The sequence below is a fragment of the Carassius gibelio genome, chromosome A13, assembly GCF_023724105.1.
Source record: "Carassius gibelio isolate Cgi1373 ecotype wild population from Czech Republic chromosome A13, carGib1.2-hapl.c, whole genome shotgun sequence".
Lineage (NCBI taxonomy): Eukaryota > Metazoa > Chordata > Actinopteri > Cypriniformes > Cyprinidae > Carassius > Carassius gibelio.
This window is the reverse complement of record NC_068383.1, coordinates 15,256,630-15,273,536: the sequence shown is the minus strand read 5'-3', so window position 1 is coordinate 15,273,536 and position 16,907 is coordinate 15,256,630. Positions and strand designations below refer to the sequence as shown.

The following is a 16,907-nucleotide window of genomic DNA, read 5'->3' as shown; positions in this document are numbered from 1 at the left end:
TCATAATGAAAAATATGTGAATTGTATGCTGATTTCTACTGCATATTGTTCCGTTACAGTCTCCTTGGCAACCTGCCATGTAGGCAGGGTTAAGGGCTATTTTTTCCTCTTTACATATCTTGGCTGAGAATAAAATGCATGTAGTGAAGCTAATCTTTAACCTGTTGAGCTTCTATTAGCTACCTGCCTGAAGACGGTCATCTTCTCACATTTTCCTCTGATAACTCAAATCAGCATCCATCTGGCAAATATTCAAGCAAACGTCAAGAGTGTTCAATGCACCTGATTTTCAGCAATCATATACGACATGATTTCTGCACTCAGGGTTTAAAACACATCACCACTTATTGCTGCATACATTTCTATTCTGCTTGATTGACAGTGACCTATTAGATCTCAATTTCACACGCCTCCAAAGATACCAGCTGTTTTTTTTTTGTGTGGAGTTATCTATTTGTTAGTGTTACTTTCAAGGCCTCCTCCTAATTTCCAAGTGTTACGAGAACAGATCTCTCATTGTGGATAGCCAGATTCCCTGCTGATCACAGTATCTGTTTTCTGAAAAGAGAGTCAGTGGTTATTAGCAGTGTCTTCCTGATGATGGCTCTGCCAAAGCCAGCAGGTAAAAGGGGGTAAGTAATTGTCAGAATTGCTGATTAGAGTGGGTTCTCGCAGCCTTTGGGCTCCTTGTACTTGAATTGTTTCGGTTACAAGAGCTTCTTGTCGTCATTTCAGCCTCTCTGACTAAATGACAGTGTTATTGGCCTTTGGAACCTTTCAATTTAAAGGCCAGGTCACAGGCATGATTAGTTATAAAAGACAATGGCATCATGTTCATCCGTGATTCTCTGTGCAGCAGATTATGTAAATCGCACTGATATAATTTCTATGCAATCACTAGGAAATGTCACACACGCTATTAGAGGTGTCAATCTTTAGATACCTTGGGATTTGATTCAGTTTTGAGTCAAAATCCAATTCCAAATGACTCTTAATTAATTTCTCAATTGACATCCATTTAAAAGGACCCATGTATTCTTATAATCAGAATAGAAAATGTAAAAAAGTATAATATTTTTGTGTTATGTTTTATATTATCGTTTTAGTTGTACCTAGGGTTGGGTACCGAAACCCGTACCCATGGAACCGGTGTGCACTGAATCGAATAAGAATGCAGAATCATGTGCGTCGCTAGGCTTTTTTAACGGGGCTATAGCATTTAGCTCTTAAATTTCATATGAAAACAGCGTCATACTTCATCTCCTCACTGTCATTCAGCACGCTCTTCAATCCGCAGATCGCAGCAGAGCAGCGCGAGCGGACTCAAACAGAAAAAGAGGACACAAGCTTTGTTTATCGATAGATTGATAAAATGAAAAAAAAATCTGTATCTGTGCAGTTCTTTGTCATAAATACAGTTTACAAAGGGTCATGAGGGAGCAGTCGGCTTCCCATCTACTTTAAAGTTTTTGCTTGTCACCGCTCATCACACCACAGTTGTTTCCTCCAGTGAAAATCTAGCCCTTAACACACATGAACACATACTTTAATTATACTTATTTAAATATACTTAATTTTATTATACATACTATAATATAAAAAATTATTAGCCTTAAGGGGGTCGCACACAGGACGAGAAGTGCCGTGCCGCGCAGCGCCACATCTAGGACAACTAGGATAAAATGTATTAGATAAAACCCAGTCTATTTTTTAAGGACTTACATTTTTCACATTTTAATGAAAACTGGTAAGCAGTTACTTCTCCTAGTGTAGCAAAATCTGCATTTTTTTTTTTTTTTTTGCCAAGTCAATATAGAAATAAAATCGAGTCTTTAATTCCGTATAAATCAAATTACATTCTGCCTTTTTATATTTGACTGTTAAACATATTTGAAGGCTCCAGTGTGTGTGTGTGTGTGTGTGTGTGTGTGTGTCTGTTTGTGTGTGTGCAATGCTTTAAATATATATATATATATATATATATATATATATATATATGTGTGTGTGTGTGTGTGTGTGTGTGTGTGTGTGTGTGTGTGTGTGTGTGTGTGTGTGCGCGTGTGTGTGTGTGTGTGTGTGTGTGTGTGTGTGTGTGTGTGTGTACAGCTAAATACTCACTCAAGTCTATAATCTCAGAAAGTTTAAAATATCAAGTTTGCTTTGTAACTAACACTCTCATCTCATCTGTTCAAGGTTTTTACACACATCTGCAGCTTTTCAGATCTGTCTGTACTGACATACCTCTCATTTCACAGTGCTGGGTTCTGTCAGTTCTCTGGCCTCCTTAGTGTCTAAACATTATGAGGCTCTCCTTTAATAATTCTTCCTAAGTCTCTCAATCTCTCCAACGTCCCTTAGTCTGTCAGTCAGCCTTGTATGCATCCTCTCCTCACCTTTATTCACAAGCCATGAGCACTTCAGAGTTATTACCCATAATTCCCTGGGAGGAACACAGCATCATCCTTACAATGGCAAACAATGGGGAGCTGAGAAAGTGCTGACAGATACAGTCTGTCTGGCGGTTCATAAAAGACTTTTGTAACTCTGTTACATGAATAGGAAAAGAAAGTAAAGACAGAAGGGAAGGGAGGAGAAAAGGACAGTAATTGGTTCTATCCTGCTGCGTTTCTGTCCACCAGCTGCCTCTGCGTATCCAATGATCAATTCCACCTCAGAATACTGGACAAACTTTGCCATTTCTGTTGTAATGGCAGCCATTATGGCAAATGTTTGATTGTTACTACTTAAATTGATGGCAATACTGACCACGAAGTGAAAATAAAGATCATGGCAGTGCTTCAGCAGAAGATGTTATGCTTGCATGGCTTTATTGGTAGTAGATTGATGAAAATGGATATCTTAATGGCTTATTCAAGCACATTTGAAGATGCTGAGAGCATCTGATACCCTCACTCAATAAAGACAAATACAGTACAATGATTATATCAAATGTGAACAAGCCAGGCTTGAATCTAACTTTGTTTGCTCATATTGGAGCACAGCTTACACAGTTGGCCTGTGTTTGTTAAATATAAATAAAAAATTTCTGTGGACAACGGTTTCGAGAATATCATAGCATAGAACTAGATATCCTCTATATTAGACATGGTCTATTGCTTTTCATAGATTCCTCTGATCCTATTTGAAGACCACAGGCCACAAATCATTTTTACTCACCAATATCCTTAGCATAGCTCTAGTTGAACATGACCTATGAGTCTGTGCGAGACCATTTTGCACCCGCTATAGTCATTATTCATGAGTGTTGAGAACCCATAGCCCTGCCTTTTCTCATCGCATACGGCTGTCCAGTTTAGACATTGCTATTTTTTTTCTGTCTTTGTTGTCCACTGGTATGTCATGAAACTGTCTCAAATGCTTAAGAAAAAATCCATGAGACTGATTGTAGCCTCAGGCAGCTATACCGATGAGTCACCCACATCCAGTCTGCCCACGAAGACCTGTGTGTGCGCAAGAGCACGTGTATGCGTGTGCATTTGCCTGCAAAAACATGGAAAAAGAAAGACAGAAGCTGTTTGACATCATGTGTTGATTGGCAGGTGGGTATTACAGGAGTCCACCGGTAAAACTGTCTCATTAACTTTGTTGAACTTTTAGTGAAATTTGTATTAAAGGTACACTACAAATACAGAAACGTAAACCATAAAAACACTATAATTACGTGGTTCTCTGTGGGTTGTAATCTAAAGTGTTACCTAACAGTACCTGTAAATGTTCAAGTTAGAGACTTAACGAATGTATGTGTAGGTATAAGGGAACAATGTGTTACATTCAACCTGTGGTCCGCGGCCCACTAGTGGTGGTATTGCAGGTGGGCCGCCAATTACTGTTAAAATAAATAATAATATTGTTAATATATGTAAAAATGTCTAAGTCATAACATAATAACAACATTTCATATATATAATTAAATAACAAAAAAATCATATTAACTTGTAACTGTTATTTTCTGTTCATTGCCAGTTCCTTTCTAGGGCTGTGCCATTAATCGAAATCAGGAGAGGAGACAGGTTTAACATGTCTGGATTTGTGACAGAGCAAAGGAGATCCGCGTGCGTGCAGAGAGATTTGCGCTCACGCATTATTCCAATGTAATTTCGTGATACAATAACTCGCTCTCGCTGCTTCTGAACTGCATAGACATTTACATTTATTCATTTAGCTGACGCTTTTGTCCAAAGCGACTTACAATTGCTATATATGTCAGAGGTCGCACGCCTCTGGAGCAACTAGGGGTTAAGTGTCTTGCTCAGGGACACATTTGTGTCTCACAGTGGATTCGAACCCGGGTCTCCCACACCACAGACGTGTGTCTTATCCACTGCGCTAACACCACCCCCAACATACTGTACAGACATACTGTATACGCACTGCAGACGGACTACGTGTGAACCTGTATAACATAGAAACTAATCTATTTCAATACCTGAGGCACCGCTACAATTAATGAGCTCTATGAAGAATGCATGGCAAAAAAGAAAAAAAGTCCCTTCACACAGGATTTATTTATATTTTTGCCATAAGTCTACACCTTAACTTAGTGATTATTTCGAATTACGTCTGTTCTAGAGACGTTACAACTTTTTGATAATTTTATTTTTTTTAATTTTTTGGAAATATGCATTTATGACTTTAAAGTATATCTGTGTGTGTCAAAATCGTGATTAAAACCTAAATTGCAAAATTGATCAAAGAAATCGCTTTTTTTTTTTTTTTTGTCCAGCCAATAAATACAGTTAACCATCTAGCTTCTGAGTACTAAGTTATTAACCGAACAATAGCGGGGTCAGTTAATTTTTTTTGCAGAGGGCCGCGCAAACATATGTGTATGGTTGTGTGGGCCGTGAGTTGAAAAGGTTTGGGAACCACTGATTTAGAAAGACAGTATACTTTTTATAATTTTATATTGGTAATTTATTATTGCCCTAGGTATTTTTAACCCTTCTATTATTAAAGAAAACATGATGGAGATTACGAAACAACAAAAATGGACATCAACAGAAATGAGTTCATGGGTTTCTGCTATGATTTAATTAATGAGTTTTCTTACCTTCTGAAAGCTTATTCATCGATCTCACCAACTTCACACAAGCAACTTCCCAACACCACTATCACCAAATAACTTTGCATGATATACCACCAAGGTTCAATGCAGCTTAAAACAAGCTTACCTCTTTCCAGCTGTTCGTAGAAGAAAATACATGATACATTTGTATTTCAGTGGATGTACTCTAAAATTAGAGGGTTTAATTTGACCACTGAACAAGATGAAATTAAACAAAAAACAAGTGTATATTTGCACAGAAATTATTTTATTTATTTTTTTTTAATTCCATGTAGTTACAGGGTTAATACAACATTTGAAGGCTGTAAATTGAAGTAATGTTTGTTTCCCCCTTGTTCAATGTACAGTAGTTACAAGGTAAATGCAACATTCACAGGGTGGTGCTTGTTTCCCTCTTGTTCCATGTAGTTAAAGTATAAATACAACATTTGTGGGCTGTAAATGAAAGTGGTGCTTGTGCCCCTCATGTTCCATGTAGTTACAGTGTAAGTGGCTACAACAAATTGCTCTGAAAGGATTGTTTATACAGTAAGTCATGCATAAATGCATTACTTTATATATCATGTAATATAACAGTAGAAATGGTGGACTGCTTTATTTAATTCAAATAATGTTTGAAATTTACATTTTTAAATGAACACAGAAGCTCTAATCTACGAGGGCGGTGGAGTGGAGGCGGAACAAATGGGAATGCAACAAATTCATGACATTGTAAAAAAAGAGAATAATAAATAATTCACATATCCTACAAAATTGCATTGCAGAAAATAATTTAATTTAATTTAATTTATGTTAAGTTCTTCAGAACAATCAGAAAAATCTAAATATAAAAAAAAGCTATACAATTTTAGGACAAGGTTTTACATAGCCTATATATGCCATTATAATTTGTGTTTTAATTTTTTTTATTATTATTATTGTACAGAATTATAGCTGTTTTAAAACTATAGATTTTATTTTAGGCAAGTCATGATGATTTGAGAAGGCTAAATTGATCAAACTTATCAATTCACTGCCTGCCGCTGAAAAACAAAAAATAAAACAAAACAAAAATTACATTTAAAGAACAAAAAAATGCTTCAAACATTTTTCTAAATTTGCTTTATAAAAACATGAAACAAAATTTAATCACTTTTCCATTACCTGTACGTACAAAATTGAACTATTTTAATAGATGAAACAGTAGTTTTTTGGGGGGTGGGGTGGGGAAAAGATGGGCTAGGGCCTATATTTGAGGCCCCTGCAGGGATCTAATCCACTTCATCCAGCGCTGTTTTGGTCTCATCTTTGAGCATGCTCTTTAAATATGTATTTAAAGCCATTTAACACATGTACATGGAAAATGTAGAAACATTGGACACAACTATGGGGCACCATTGTGCAGCAACAAGCATAAAAATTCAATTCACTAAATCTGCCCCTGTCACTAGGTGCAACAAGTGCTAAATATATCTGTCAATGGCTGAACGCTCTTAAGCTGTGTGTACCATTCGCTAGCACTTATTTGTGTAAAGCAAGATTCAGTGCATTTCGATTTCATTACATTGCAGGACCAAATATTGTTCCAAGTTGGACAGAATAGCGGAGATGAGATGAATACGCTTTTAATTATCATGTCGGACTTTGACAAGCTGCAGTGTGACACACAAACCTCAATCTTCCCATTAGACAGGATTAGTGCAAATGAAGGGATGCCCAAATTATTTTTTACAGTTACAGAGACAATAGTTAAACAATTGGCAAAATGTTTTTTTATATATATATATATATATATATTTTACAACTTCATTTGCTGTCCTAGTCTATAGCTTAATGCTGTGGATGAATGATGTTGTGGGGGTCGTGTTCATCTCGATTTCACAAAGTTTTTTGCTGTCTCACTCTTTCTCTCTGTCATCCTCTATATCTCACACACTTTTCTCTTATGATCATGATTGTAAAACTGTAGCTGTGCTTTCTAGAGTTGTTCCAATTCCAATACTAGTATCGGAAATAACACCGATACCACAACAAATTCTGGCATCGGCATCGGCGACTACATGAACCCATATACTGATCCAATACCATTTTATTAAACAAGACCTAATTATGACCGCTAGCTTTGCCTAACTGCTGCACGGTTCTTCTTTGCTGCTCAGAATGCATAGCAAACACAGGAAGTTGTGCTGTGTTGCCACAAGCAACCCGTTTAGAGCAGCGAAGAAGAAATGAAAACACGTTAGCAGCACTGATCTATATATGACTGGATCGCTCATCGCGTTCTAAACTGCCAACAGACAGTGAAGCCGCTTCTATATTATAGATCAGTGGTTGGCAGTATGTCCGCTGTTTAGCAGTATTTCAAACTGGACCAACCAGACAGTAAAACGGCGACTAGGGATGCCACAAGTACTGGCACTTCACTACAAATTCGGTGCTGAAAATTAAAAAATGTGATGAGACCGGCGTCTCTGTAGCACCGGTAGTAAGTTATCGACTCCCGAGTATATTCGGTATCTGCAGCTGCGTTCAGTCGCTTCCGTGTTAGTCAAAGCGCAAGGCTCCAGACTGTAGCCAAATATATACTAGTGTCTGTGAATATTAAACAGCAAAATACTATTTAAATATTACTCCTGCATATTCTACATCTCTGTGGGTGACGGGCGCAGATGCGCGGTAGCTCGCTGTTTTGTAGTCTCTGCTGTGTGTCACTATGTGAGGACACGAACGCATAAACCCTCACTTCATGAAAATTTACCGTTTCATTTGAGAAAACTGTCATATCATAAACACAGACACTCAAAGATCTTCATGGCAACCCATCAAAATAAATGTTCGGTTTAACGCGAGTAAATTAAGCTACTGTTGTAGCCTACAGTAGATTTAGCTATGTCTCTAATAATAATACGTCTCTATTAATAATAATAATTATGCCTAGACGGTTGCTTGTTTTTTACTTGTTTTGTTGTAAAAAAAAATTAACTGATTAATATATATTAATATATATATATTTTTATATTCCTAGACTTATTGCAATTTTATATACAGTTATATTGTAAAACTAAAATACCTTTTTTTAGTTTGCGGTGTTAGATTTTTGGCTGCATTTGAAGTTCTTTTTCTCTTAAGAAAATAAATAATATTACTGTCAAATAAATAAAATAGATAATAGATAATAAAAATGCTGTAATAAAAACAGTAGTTCATCATGTATTTGTTCATGTTTTATTAAGGGATAAGTCTGAAGCACACCATAAAATAATTCTAGCTATTTACACAGGGCTAGTAGTATAGACGGTTTCAACGGCAACAACATAAACAAACGTTAATGCGCGTGCCCGTATTGTGGACCTAACTTAACTTCCGGTAAACTTCCAAATAGAATCAATAACAACAGCCAAGTCCCTCTAGAGTAGATATTTTTTGATAACAAACAAAATGTGTTTGCTGCGTGGATCAGGCGGACTTAATGAAAATGCAAATTCATCCTTTGCCAGCAGGAGATGTTTTAAAGCATAGACATAAAGCGCGAGAAATAGAGGTTTCCCCAGTAACAGCTGTAAACGAAGCAGAGCTGGTACGCTCATACGCTGCTATCAGGCATATAACATGAAAGTCCTTCTTCAGAAATATAGCGATATAAAAACACCTGTGCCTCGTTTTGAGATTTAAACAGATAAATGTAAGGAATTATTAACGTGCAGTACGTAACATTACTCGTTTATTCAACGAAGCCTTTTTGAAAATCGATCAGTTTTAAAATTGTGGCGAGTCTCCAAAAATAAATAAATGTATGGCAAACACATCCCGCAGCACAACCACCTGAGCCCAACTTCAGTCTACTCATCACCTTGCCTTTAACTGCGTTTGTAGATGGCACCACAGCCAGACCGATATACACAACACAGACCGGAAGTTAACTTAGGTCCAGGCGCGTGCGCCCGATGAAACCGTCTATATACAGCTATATTTTCAGCTGTATGTCATCATCACGACCACAAACATCTTCTATTACTACAGTACTCTTTTCAGTTAACTGAATTAAAATAAAGTGTATTTAGGATCATAACGGGTCTTGTTCTCACCTTATTGATAAACAGGAATTATAGTTTGTGAGTAAAGTTGCAAATTCTTTCATTAACATCAGCTGCCTCTGTAATAATCCTCTGATACATGCAAGTGAAAATTGTTGCACGGAATAACTGATCAACTTATTAGGCAGTCTATTAGCGAAATTTGCAATTGCAAGGCAACTGCGCCTAGTGCAAGTAGTGAAATTTTAGCAGATGTGGTTGTAATTTTCATTTTATTATACAGAGTATTCTTTGTCATGAATAATCACTTAGCCTATAACATTTTATCTCATGTTAATCTCATGTTAATTGCTTCCTAAGCTTTTAGTATATCTCCAAATCTACAACTAATTATTGTTAGGCTAAAACATTCTAGTTGTGAGAAATCCTTGAGTATTCCAGGGTATTCCAGGGATGAACAACCAAATGACTCTAGGACTGCTCAGGGGCTTTCTCTGCTTTGGATATGAATCTAAACTGATTCTATTGCCATGGTATTCTCAAAGACACCCACTCACATGTGAAAGCTCACATGCACATATGCATCCAAAACTCATCCAGGCGTTGATGTTGTTGGTGTAAGTAAATGGGGTTCAGCTGGTCGTTTGTACCCTCAGGCTCTCAATGGTTAGGGTTTATGGACTCTCATGGGTCATTTACATTTTCTTTTCGGATCAGGAGAACAGGAATGTGTCTTGTTTTGTTAAGGTTCTGCAGCTGAAATGGTCTCTTTTCTAGGTAAACATTAACGTTGAGCTAGCAATGAACAGACGCTCAGTGGGGTCTCATTAAGCCTCATTGAGTTGTTTTGCTCAAAGATAAGATTAGATTCTGACGCAATGACTGCAGAAAATCATATTTAAATCAAATCTAAGAAATGGTTGTTTTGTGTTTTGTAGATTCAGAGCTATAATTTTTGACTTTTTATGCACTGGGATCAAAATCAAATTTTATACCTACTGTATATTTTTTTTTATATACATTGTGTGCTAATATTTTAAAATATTCCTGAGACAGCAAAGCTGAATTTTGCTCTTGAAATGTCAAAGTGAGTTCAGCGATGAAGTGTAAAGAACCCATAGATTTAACCAGCTCTCTAATTCAGTTATAACACCAAGCATAATGTGCATTACAGGACCTTCTAGTTGGAGCTCAGGGAGTTTGCTGCCATCTGGCTGAAGAAACCTTCCATTTGGCATAACATCACCAGGGAATGACAGTGGAGAAAAGCAGAGCACTTCTAACAAAACATTAGAGGAAAAGCAGTGAAATTCACTGTCCTCCTTCCTGCGGTCCTCCTTTGTATTTTTCTCACAGAAAAATCTTCCTTTCTTATCCTATGATCTCATTCGATCATTTTTCTGTGCTGTGCATCTTTTTTTTTCTTCTCATTGTACACTCACTGTGTGTGAATGTCTAAAATTGATGTCAATATCTGAGAAGAGTTTGGAAAAATTATGGTGAAAAAATGGGCTGTTTTGTTTTCAGTTTCTTTGCTATGTGAGATACAGGCTAGTATTGACATGTTAAGTTCAACTTGAAGATTGTTTCCATCTCACATGACCCTTGTATGGTGAGTGGGTTGTTTGCTCATATGCTCAGACCAGCATGGCCAGTATTTAACTTCTGCTCAACATGTTTCACTAGTCCCATTTTCTTTGATTACAGATGCAGAAACTTTTAATGAGCCAGCGAGCGTTTGTGTTGAACAGGTGATACTGGAGATAATGAAAGCAACAGCAGCCCACTCAGATATTAAAGTCTATATCTGGATTTATTCTTTTTCATTCTGTTCTGTATTATACGAACTTCTTTGCAAGAGCTGTATTTTCTCTTATGTTAGATTTCGAGTAGCCGCATGATGAAATGTGACGACTCACAGGCTTGAGACTGAGCAGCTGTACGCTTAAAATTAAAGGCTACAATTAGAAATGAAAAATTCTTCTACGAGCTGACAGCATGTGTCCACTGGATGCATGTGCTACATCATGATGCAGTAAAGCTAAACGGCTCCCATTATTATCAGTTCTGTTGTTTACAGTGGAAGAGCTTTTTTCTCAGGGTTCAACGGTTGCTACCTGTGATTAATGTCATGCATGTCAATAGAAGAACTATTTACACTTTAAAATTCGTATTTATGTATTTCTACGAGTCTTTAAAGAACCCAGAAACCAAAATGCTGTTCAAATAACCTTATACATAGACAACTCAAGAACCTGTCTTTGCTGACAGTAAAGAAAGAGATGATCAGTGCAAAAGCTGAGGATACACAATTGAACATCACAGAGTATTTGAAGTAAATAATTTATTCATTGTCATATTCAAGTTACAGTACATCTTTAAGGTCTCAAAGTGACATTGTATAACATTTGTCTGTGACTCGCAAGATGGAATCCACAGGAAAAATGGAATCCATCTTATTTCTGACAGGGAGATGTCAGTGGATGTGTTTCTGTTTGCTGGCAGAAAAGAAAAATGTAAGGGAAGAAATTAAATGCTTTTCAACAGTAGTTGATTAAGACTCTGTAAAGTTGTGTATGTGTGACTAGGGATGTAAAAAGGACACAGTCAAGGACGTGGTTTAAGAACTCTGAAGGACACCATCTCTGCTTGATGAGACAGAGAGGAGGATGGTGACAATACACCTCTGCCCCATCCCCCAGCTTCAAGGCTGATTTTATTTTTTGATGAGATGTCAAGCTCTCCATTACAAAGCGAAGATCTTGAAAGTTGTCCTCCTTGAGATAAAGTGATATCTTTTGATTGGCAGTGTTGTGACCCTTCAACCAAACTCCTTATCAGCTCTTGCAGACCTAAATATTGGAGGTCATGTTCTCTCTCTCTTAAATTTGACTTTACTAGATGTATTTGTTTTTAGTTGTCTTGCATCAAAGTAGTTTTGCTGATTGCTGTTAGGGCTGCACAATTAATCAAAATTAAATCGCAAAGGTAATAAATTGCAGTTAGGCGGCGATTGTCATGCGTATATTTTAGTGAAGCACGGTTCTGTGATCAGCAGTAAATATCCATCCGAAAAGCCAGAGGGCGCGCTCACACTGAAAATCCATAAATCCAATCCAAAGAAAAATGAGAAATCCATAAATCCAAATCCAAAGAAGAAATCCAGGAAATGCAGATGAATAAAGAAAAGATTTAACTACTTTCATTGATTCAACGTGACTAATAAACACATAACTATTTGAGTTCTTATTATTATAATTTTAATTATAATAAAGTATATCTCTAATGAAATGCTAATCGACATAGCCTTTATAACTGCTTAGAATACTATTAATTATTTGGTGCCTTAATTATTCTGTTTAAAAAGTCACACCATCTTACAGAAGGATCTATTTTAAACAGTTATGAAATGAATTTGTTTATTAAATGTGGTTTTTCACATGCTCTCAGATTTACTACACAGCACTGTAGTTCACTGAGAAGATACGCAAACAGAGGTCATTATCGCAAACGATTTAGTCGATTTCATAATCTTACAATTATACACGATTTGAATGGGATTTTTACATAGCTTGTCAGAGAACTACGGAACACAGAACCGGCTTCACTGACTAAATGTGAATGATAATCGCGGTTAATCTCATCCAATTTATCATGCAGCCCTCATTGCTGTAGTGTGATTAATTTCAAATTTTAAAGAAATTATCATATTTCGTAATTAATAAAATAGCGATTAATGTATTAATAGCGCCATCAACTTCAAATACAAACTCATTGCATGTCTACATTTTGCTAAGAAATTATTTATCAAATACAATATTGCTTCAATTGTAAATTAATTAAATTATAGACGTTTGCTAAGCTTGGGTCGGAAGTGACCTAGGGATATCAGTTTTATACAGATTTTCAATGCATCAGGAATAAATCTGTTTAAGACTAGGTTTCTCTCTGTTAGGGCAAAGCAAACAAACCTGCAGACAATTAAAATTTTTGCCAGCCGAAAAGAGAAAAAAAAGGGGAAAATACAGTCATAATTCACAGCATTAGTCTGGCAGTATTTATTCTTATGTTGCATAGCACTAAGCCTCAGGATTTACAAGGCGTTACCAGGCTATCGGGTGCAATTACATTTAGATAAAGCGAGCACAATCACCCCACATTTCTTCTTGATAGAGAGACAGATACTGTCGAGGCCCAGAAAGAGTGCTTAAACTTCCTCTGTGGTAGGACAGATAAATACCTGAGACAGTCTCATTCAGTAGATTAATGTTTCATCACTAGCCTTCGTCCCAGGTCGACTTCAGGGGACAGTTAGCACAATTTGAAGCACAGTCCCAGTGAACCTGTGGCTGAGGCTGTTTAATATGAGTGTTTTCTCAAGGACGACAAGAGAAGCATCAGTAGCCTTTTCTGTCTTCCTTCCTATTTCAAGGACACAGCTGATCTCATCTGAGATAATGAGCAGTGTGTAAAATCATAGATTGGGTACTGTAATATATGAGACACTTATGGTAAAACATGACTCTATGCGTTTAGTCAAGTGTCTGGGCATTTATTCTGAGTAGCCAGTAACAGAAGGTGTGCAATTAGGGTGTTTGAGTCCTTGGTTGTTAGGAGGGCAGTTTAGAAGGAGAAAACCTCCCCAAAGGCTCATAGCTTTAAACAAGTAGCTCCAGACAGGTAGAATGTCTTATTTTTGGCTCCATCTGTATGTGTGCGCTTGAATAGGGGAAGTAAACGGGCTTGAAACCCCACAGTCTGCACCTGCCTCACAGTCTGTCTTTGCTCACATTATGACATCAAGGCACAGCCACTACTATATGCTCCAGCCATATCTCGTCCTCACTATTCCTGGATAGGTCAGAATAGTCGGCACAGAGCCAATGATGCAAAAAGCCCTGTGCTTGTTATGGATGGAAGAGCATCTCACTGTGGATCTCTCACTGTTATGTTATGCTATGTTATGCTATGATATGCTATGCTATGCTATGTTATGTTATGTTATGTTACGTTATAGAAAGTTACATGCCTACAGGTTACATTTATTTCTGCTGTGAATGCTGACAGTATTTGAGAAGTTTCTGAGGGAAATTGTTGGCATTTCCAAACAGAGACTCCCAAGAGCACCCAACACACATGCATCTTGAATGCAACTACTATTCCCTTGCCAATTTAAATATGTCTTCATTTTTTTTTTTTGTTTCAGGTGGGATGTTTTGACTTGAAGCAAGATCTTTTATAGAGCCTTTTACAATTGCCCAAACTTTGTCAAATTAGCCCAATTTGATGGCATGCTGAGGAAGAAGGAGAAAGATACGTTCTCATAAATAAGAAATGGAGTAAAATCTTAGAGTCTGACCAAAGAAAGCAGAAATAATATCTATATTTGTCTTTGTTTAAGAACTTTGGTTCTTATCCTACTGCTGTCAACACATCCGCAGATCCTCAGGAGATACTTTCTTGTATTCTGACTTCATACTGTTTACTCCACTGCATTAACGAGAGGCAGAAATAAATGTTATGCACTCTTAAATCTGCGACAGAGCATACCTGAAGGAGCACAGCTTCCATTTCCTGAGCTCCTGGGAATTCTCTGGCAGAATGAAGATGCTTTCCTGCAGTTTGATTTACAGGAGACATTAGAAAATGCTGAATCTCTGTGCTTGGGACAAAGGCAATAATTTCATGAAATCACTGATCACATTCTAAATGCTCCTTAAATAAGGCTCTTACTGCAAAACCCTTTTAATATTTTAGTGTATGTGTGGTTTAAGAGTATACCATGTATTCCTAGACATACTCTAAATATCCTTTAAAATAATTTTACCTGAAGCAACATTGTAATGTATTAAGGAATTATTTATCATCCCTACATTTATTATTAGCAGTAGCATTTCTTATTTTTATAATTATCATTATTATTAGATATAATCATATTGTTTTTAATATAATAATGTTTGGTTGTATTGTAACTAAGGGGGGAAAATATAAATTAATAAATACAATGACTTAATTTTGCAGTGTTTGTGTACCTGCTGGGTTGCATTCTAATCCAAAGCACAGAAATGCTTCATGGATTGATACACAGACATTGATACAAAATTGCAGATGAAAGTGATATATGGTATTGTTTCATCTGCAAATGGTGATAGGAAAACTCAAATGTACACAAAGAACATTTCAGCCATGGTTTTACTTCACATGATCAAACATGAGTTTTCTGATCAAGCTGTACACACAAATAGCAATCGCGGTATTATCTATGTATACAATGAGAATAGAATGTAAACAAAGAATATCTCTAACATCTTTTTCTCTCTCCTTTTTTGTCCCCTACCTCCTCCTTCACTGCTGCCCTCTTCTACCTTCGCTGGAGCAGTGGATCACTTGGGCATTGAGTTCATGGGTAAGAAAAAGAAAGCTTTTTCTTATTGGCAGAGTGATGAATCATGCTTACAGAGTTTATATGAACCGAGGGAACGGTGTATCTGTTTTGTGCAGCCGTGCTTTTCTTTTCATTGCCTGTGTTTGAATGTGAACGTTCCTGTTATCTCTTTTGACTGTGCACTGTATGTGGGCTAAACTGTTTATTCCCCTTCTTGACTCTTCACTACAGCTTCTATGAAGATACCCCTAGAGTCGTCATGAATGCGTTCACATTTGTAGAGATGCAATATTTGAAGCATAAGGTTGCTTCATTCACATTTGACAGGACTAGAATTTGCCTGAAGTTATGAAGTTATTGTGCTATTTACCAAAAGCAATTTGGTGTAGGGACATGGAGTTAAACTGTGCACTTAGTCTAGTTTGGGGTCAGAGATTAGTAACAGAGAGCAAATTATAAATCATAGGTGTCAGCTCCCTGACTTTCATTTGCTCCCAAACTCCTCATTCCTCCCCTCCAATCACTCGGCTGCATTTCACAGCAGAATTCCATTGCTCTTTGGTCTCCTTGGAAACGGCATTGAAATGTTGAGAGGACAGTAACAGGAGACAGTGAGGGAAAATTATATTGTTGGCACAGTAATGCTGTCAGTTGCTATTATATATTTGTGTTTAATAAAATATATTGTGTATTTGACATTGCATATGTAGGCGAGAAGTTTAATTCTTTACGATAATATGTAATTTTGTATATGTTTAGTTTTTTTTTTGTTTTTTTTTTTTTACAAATGCACTGTTTGCATTGCATAATCTAATCTAATTACTTCAGATTCTTTAGTAGCCCATTATTAGGTGACATTTCATTTGACTTTAATGCGACATCATCTCGTGCCTTAGAGAGGGAAAGGTCTATCAGTTTTTTGATTATCGAGCTTGGAAGATTCCCAGAGCTGTACTGTATCGATGGGTGAGGGAGGGTAACAGACAGATGGGTTTTGTTCACGTTGATTTCCAGTCTCCTAATTAAGAGGAGCTGTCTCTTCGCTCACTTTGATATCTGGATTTCAATCGTTTTTCCTGTTTTCTCTTTGTCCAGCCAGATTCTACAGGATATTTGCATTCTCTTCTGTCAGCACACGCGTAGACAAGTCGAGAGAAGTCAGAGTAACTGATTTCATTACGTTAATGACTGAACTGGTAGTTTCAATGAGCTCAACACACTTGCCTCTCTGTTTATCTCTCTATCAAATTCTGAATTATTGAACGTCAAAGGGGCACCCTGCAGCCTTGTGGACGTCATGGACATGCGCACATGAAAGACTGAGAGACCACATGAAGTGTGTCATTTGAAACAGGGCCTTTGTTTTGATTCTGCCATCTGCAAAAAAAAAAAAAAGGAACACTTTGAAGACTGAGACGTGCTT

General features: G+C 37.0%; 1 protein-coding gene across 1 annotated transcript in view; it reads left to right on the top strand.

The window, feature by feature from the left end:
- The window catches only part of LOC128026273 (pro-neuregulin-3, membrane-bound isoform-like), a 303,047-nt gene that overhangs the window by 259,375 nt on the left and 26,765 nt on the right, over positions 1–16,907 (top strand). The window contains exon 4 of the mRNA XM_052613196.1: positions 15,479–15,505. Within this exon, the coding sequence (XP_052469156.1) occupies positions 15,479–15,505 (27 nt within the window). The remainder of the gene's footprint in view (positions 1–15,478; positions 15,506–16,907) is intronic.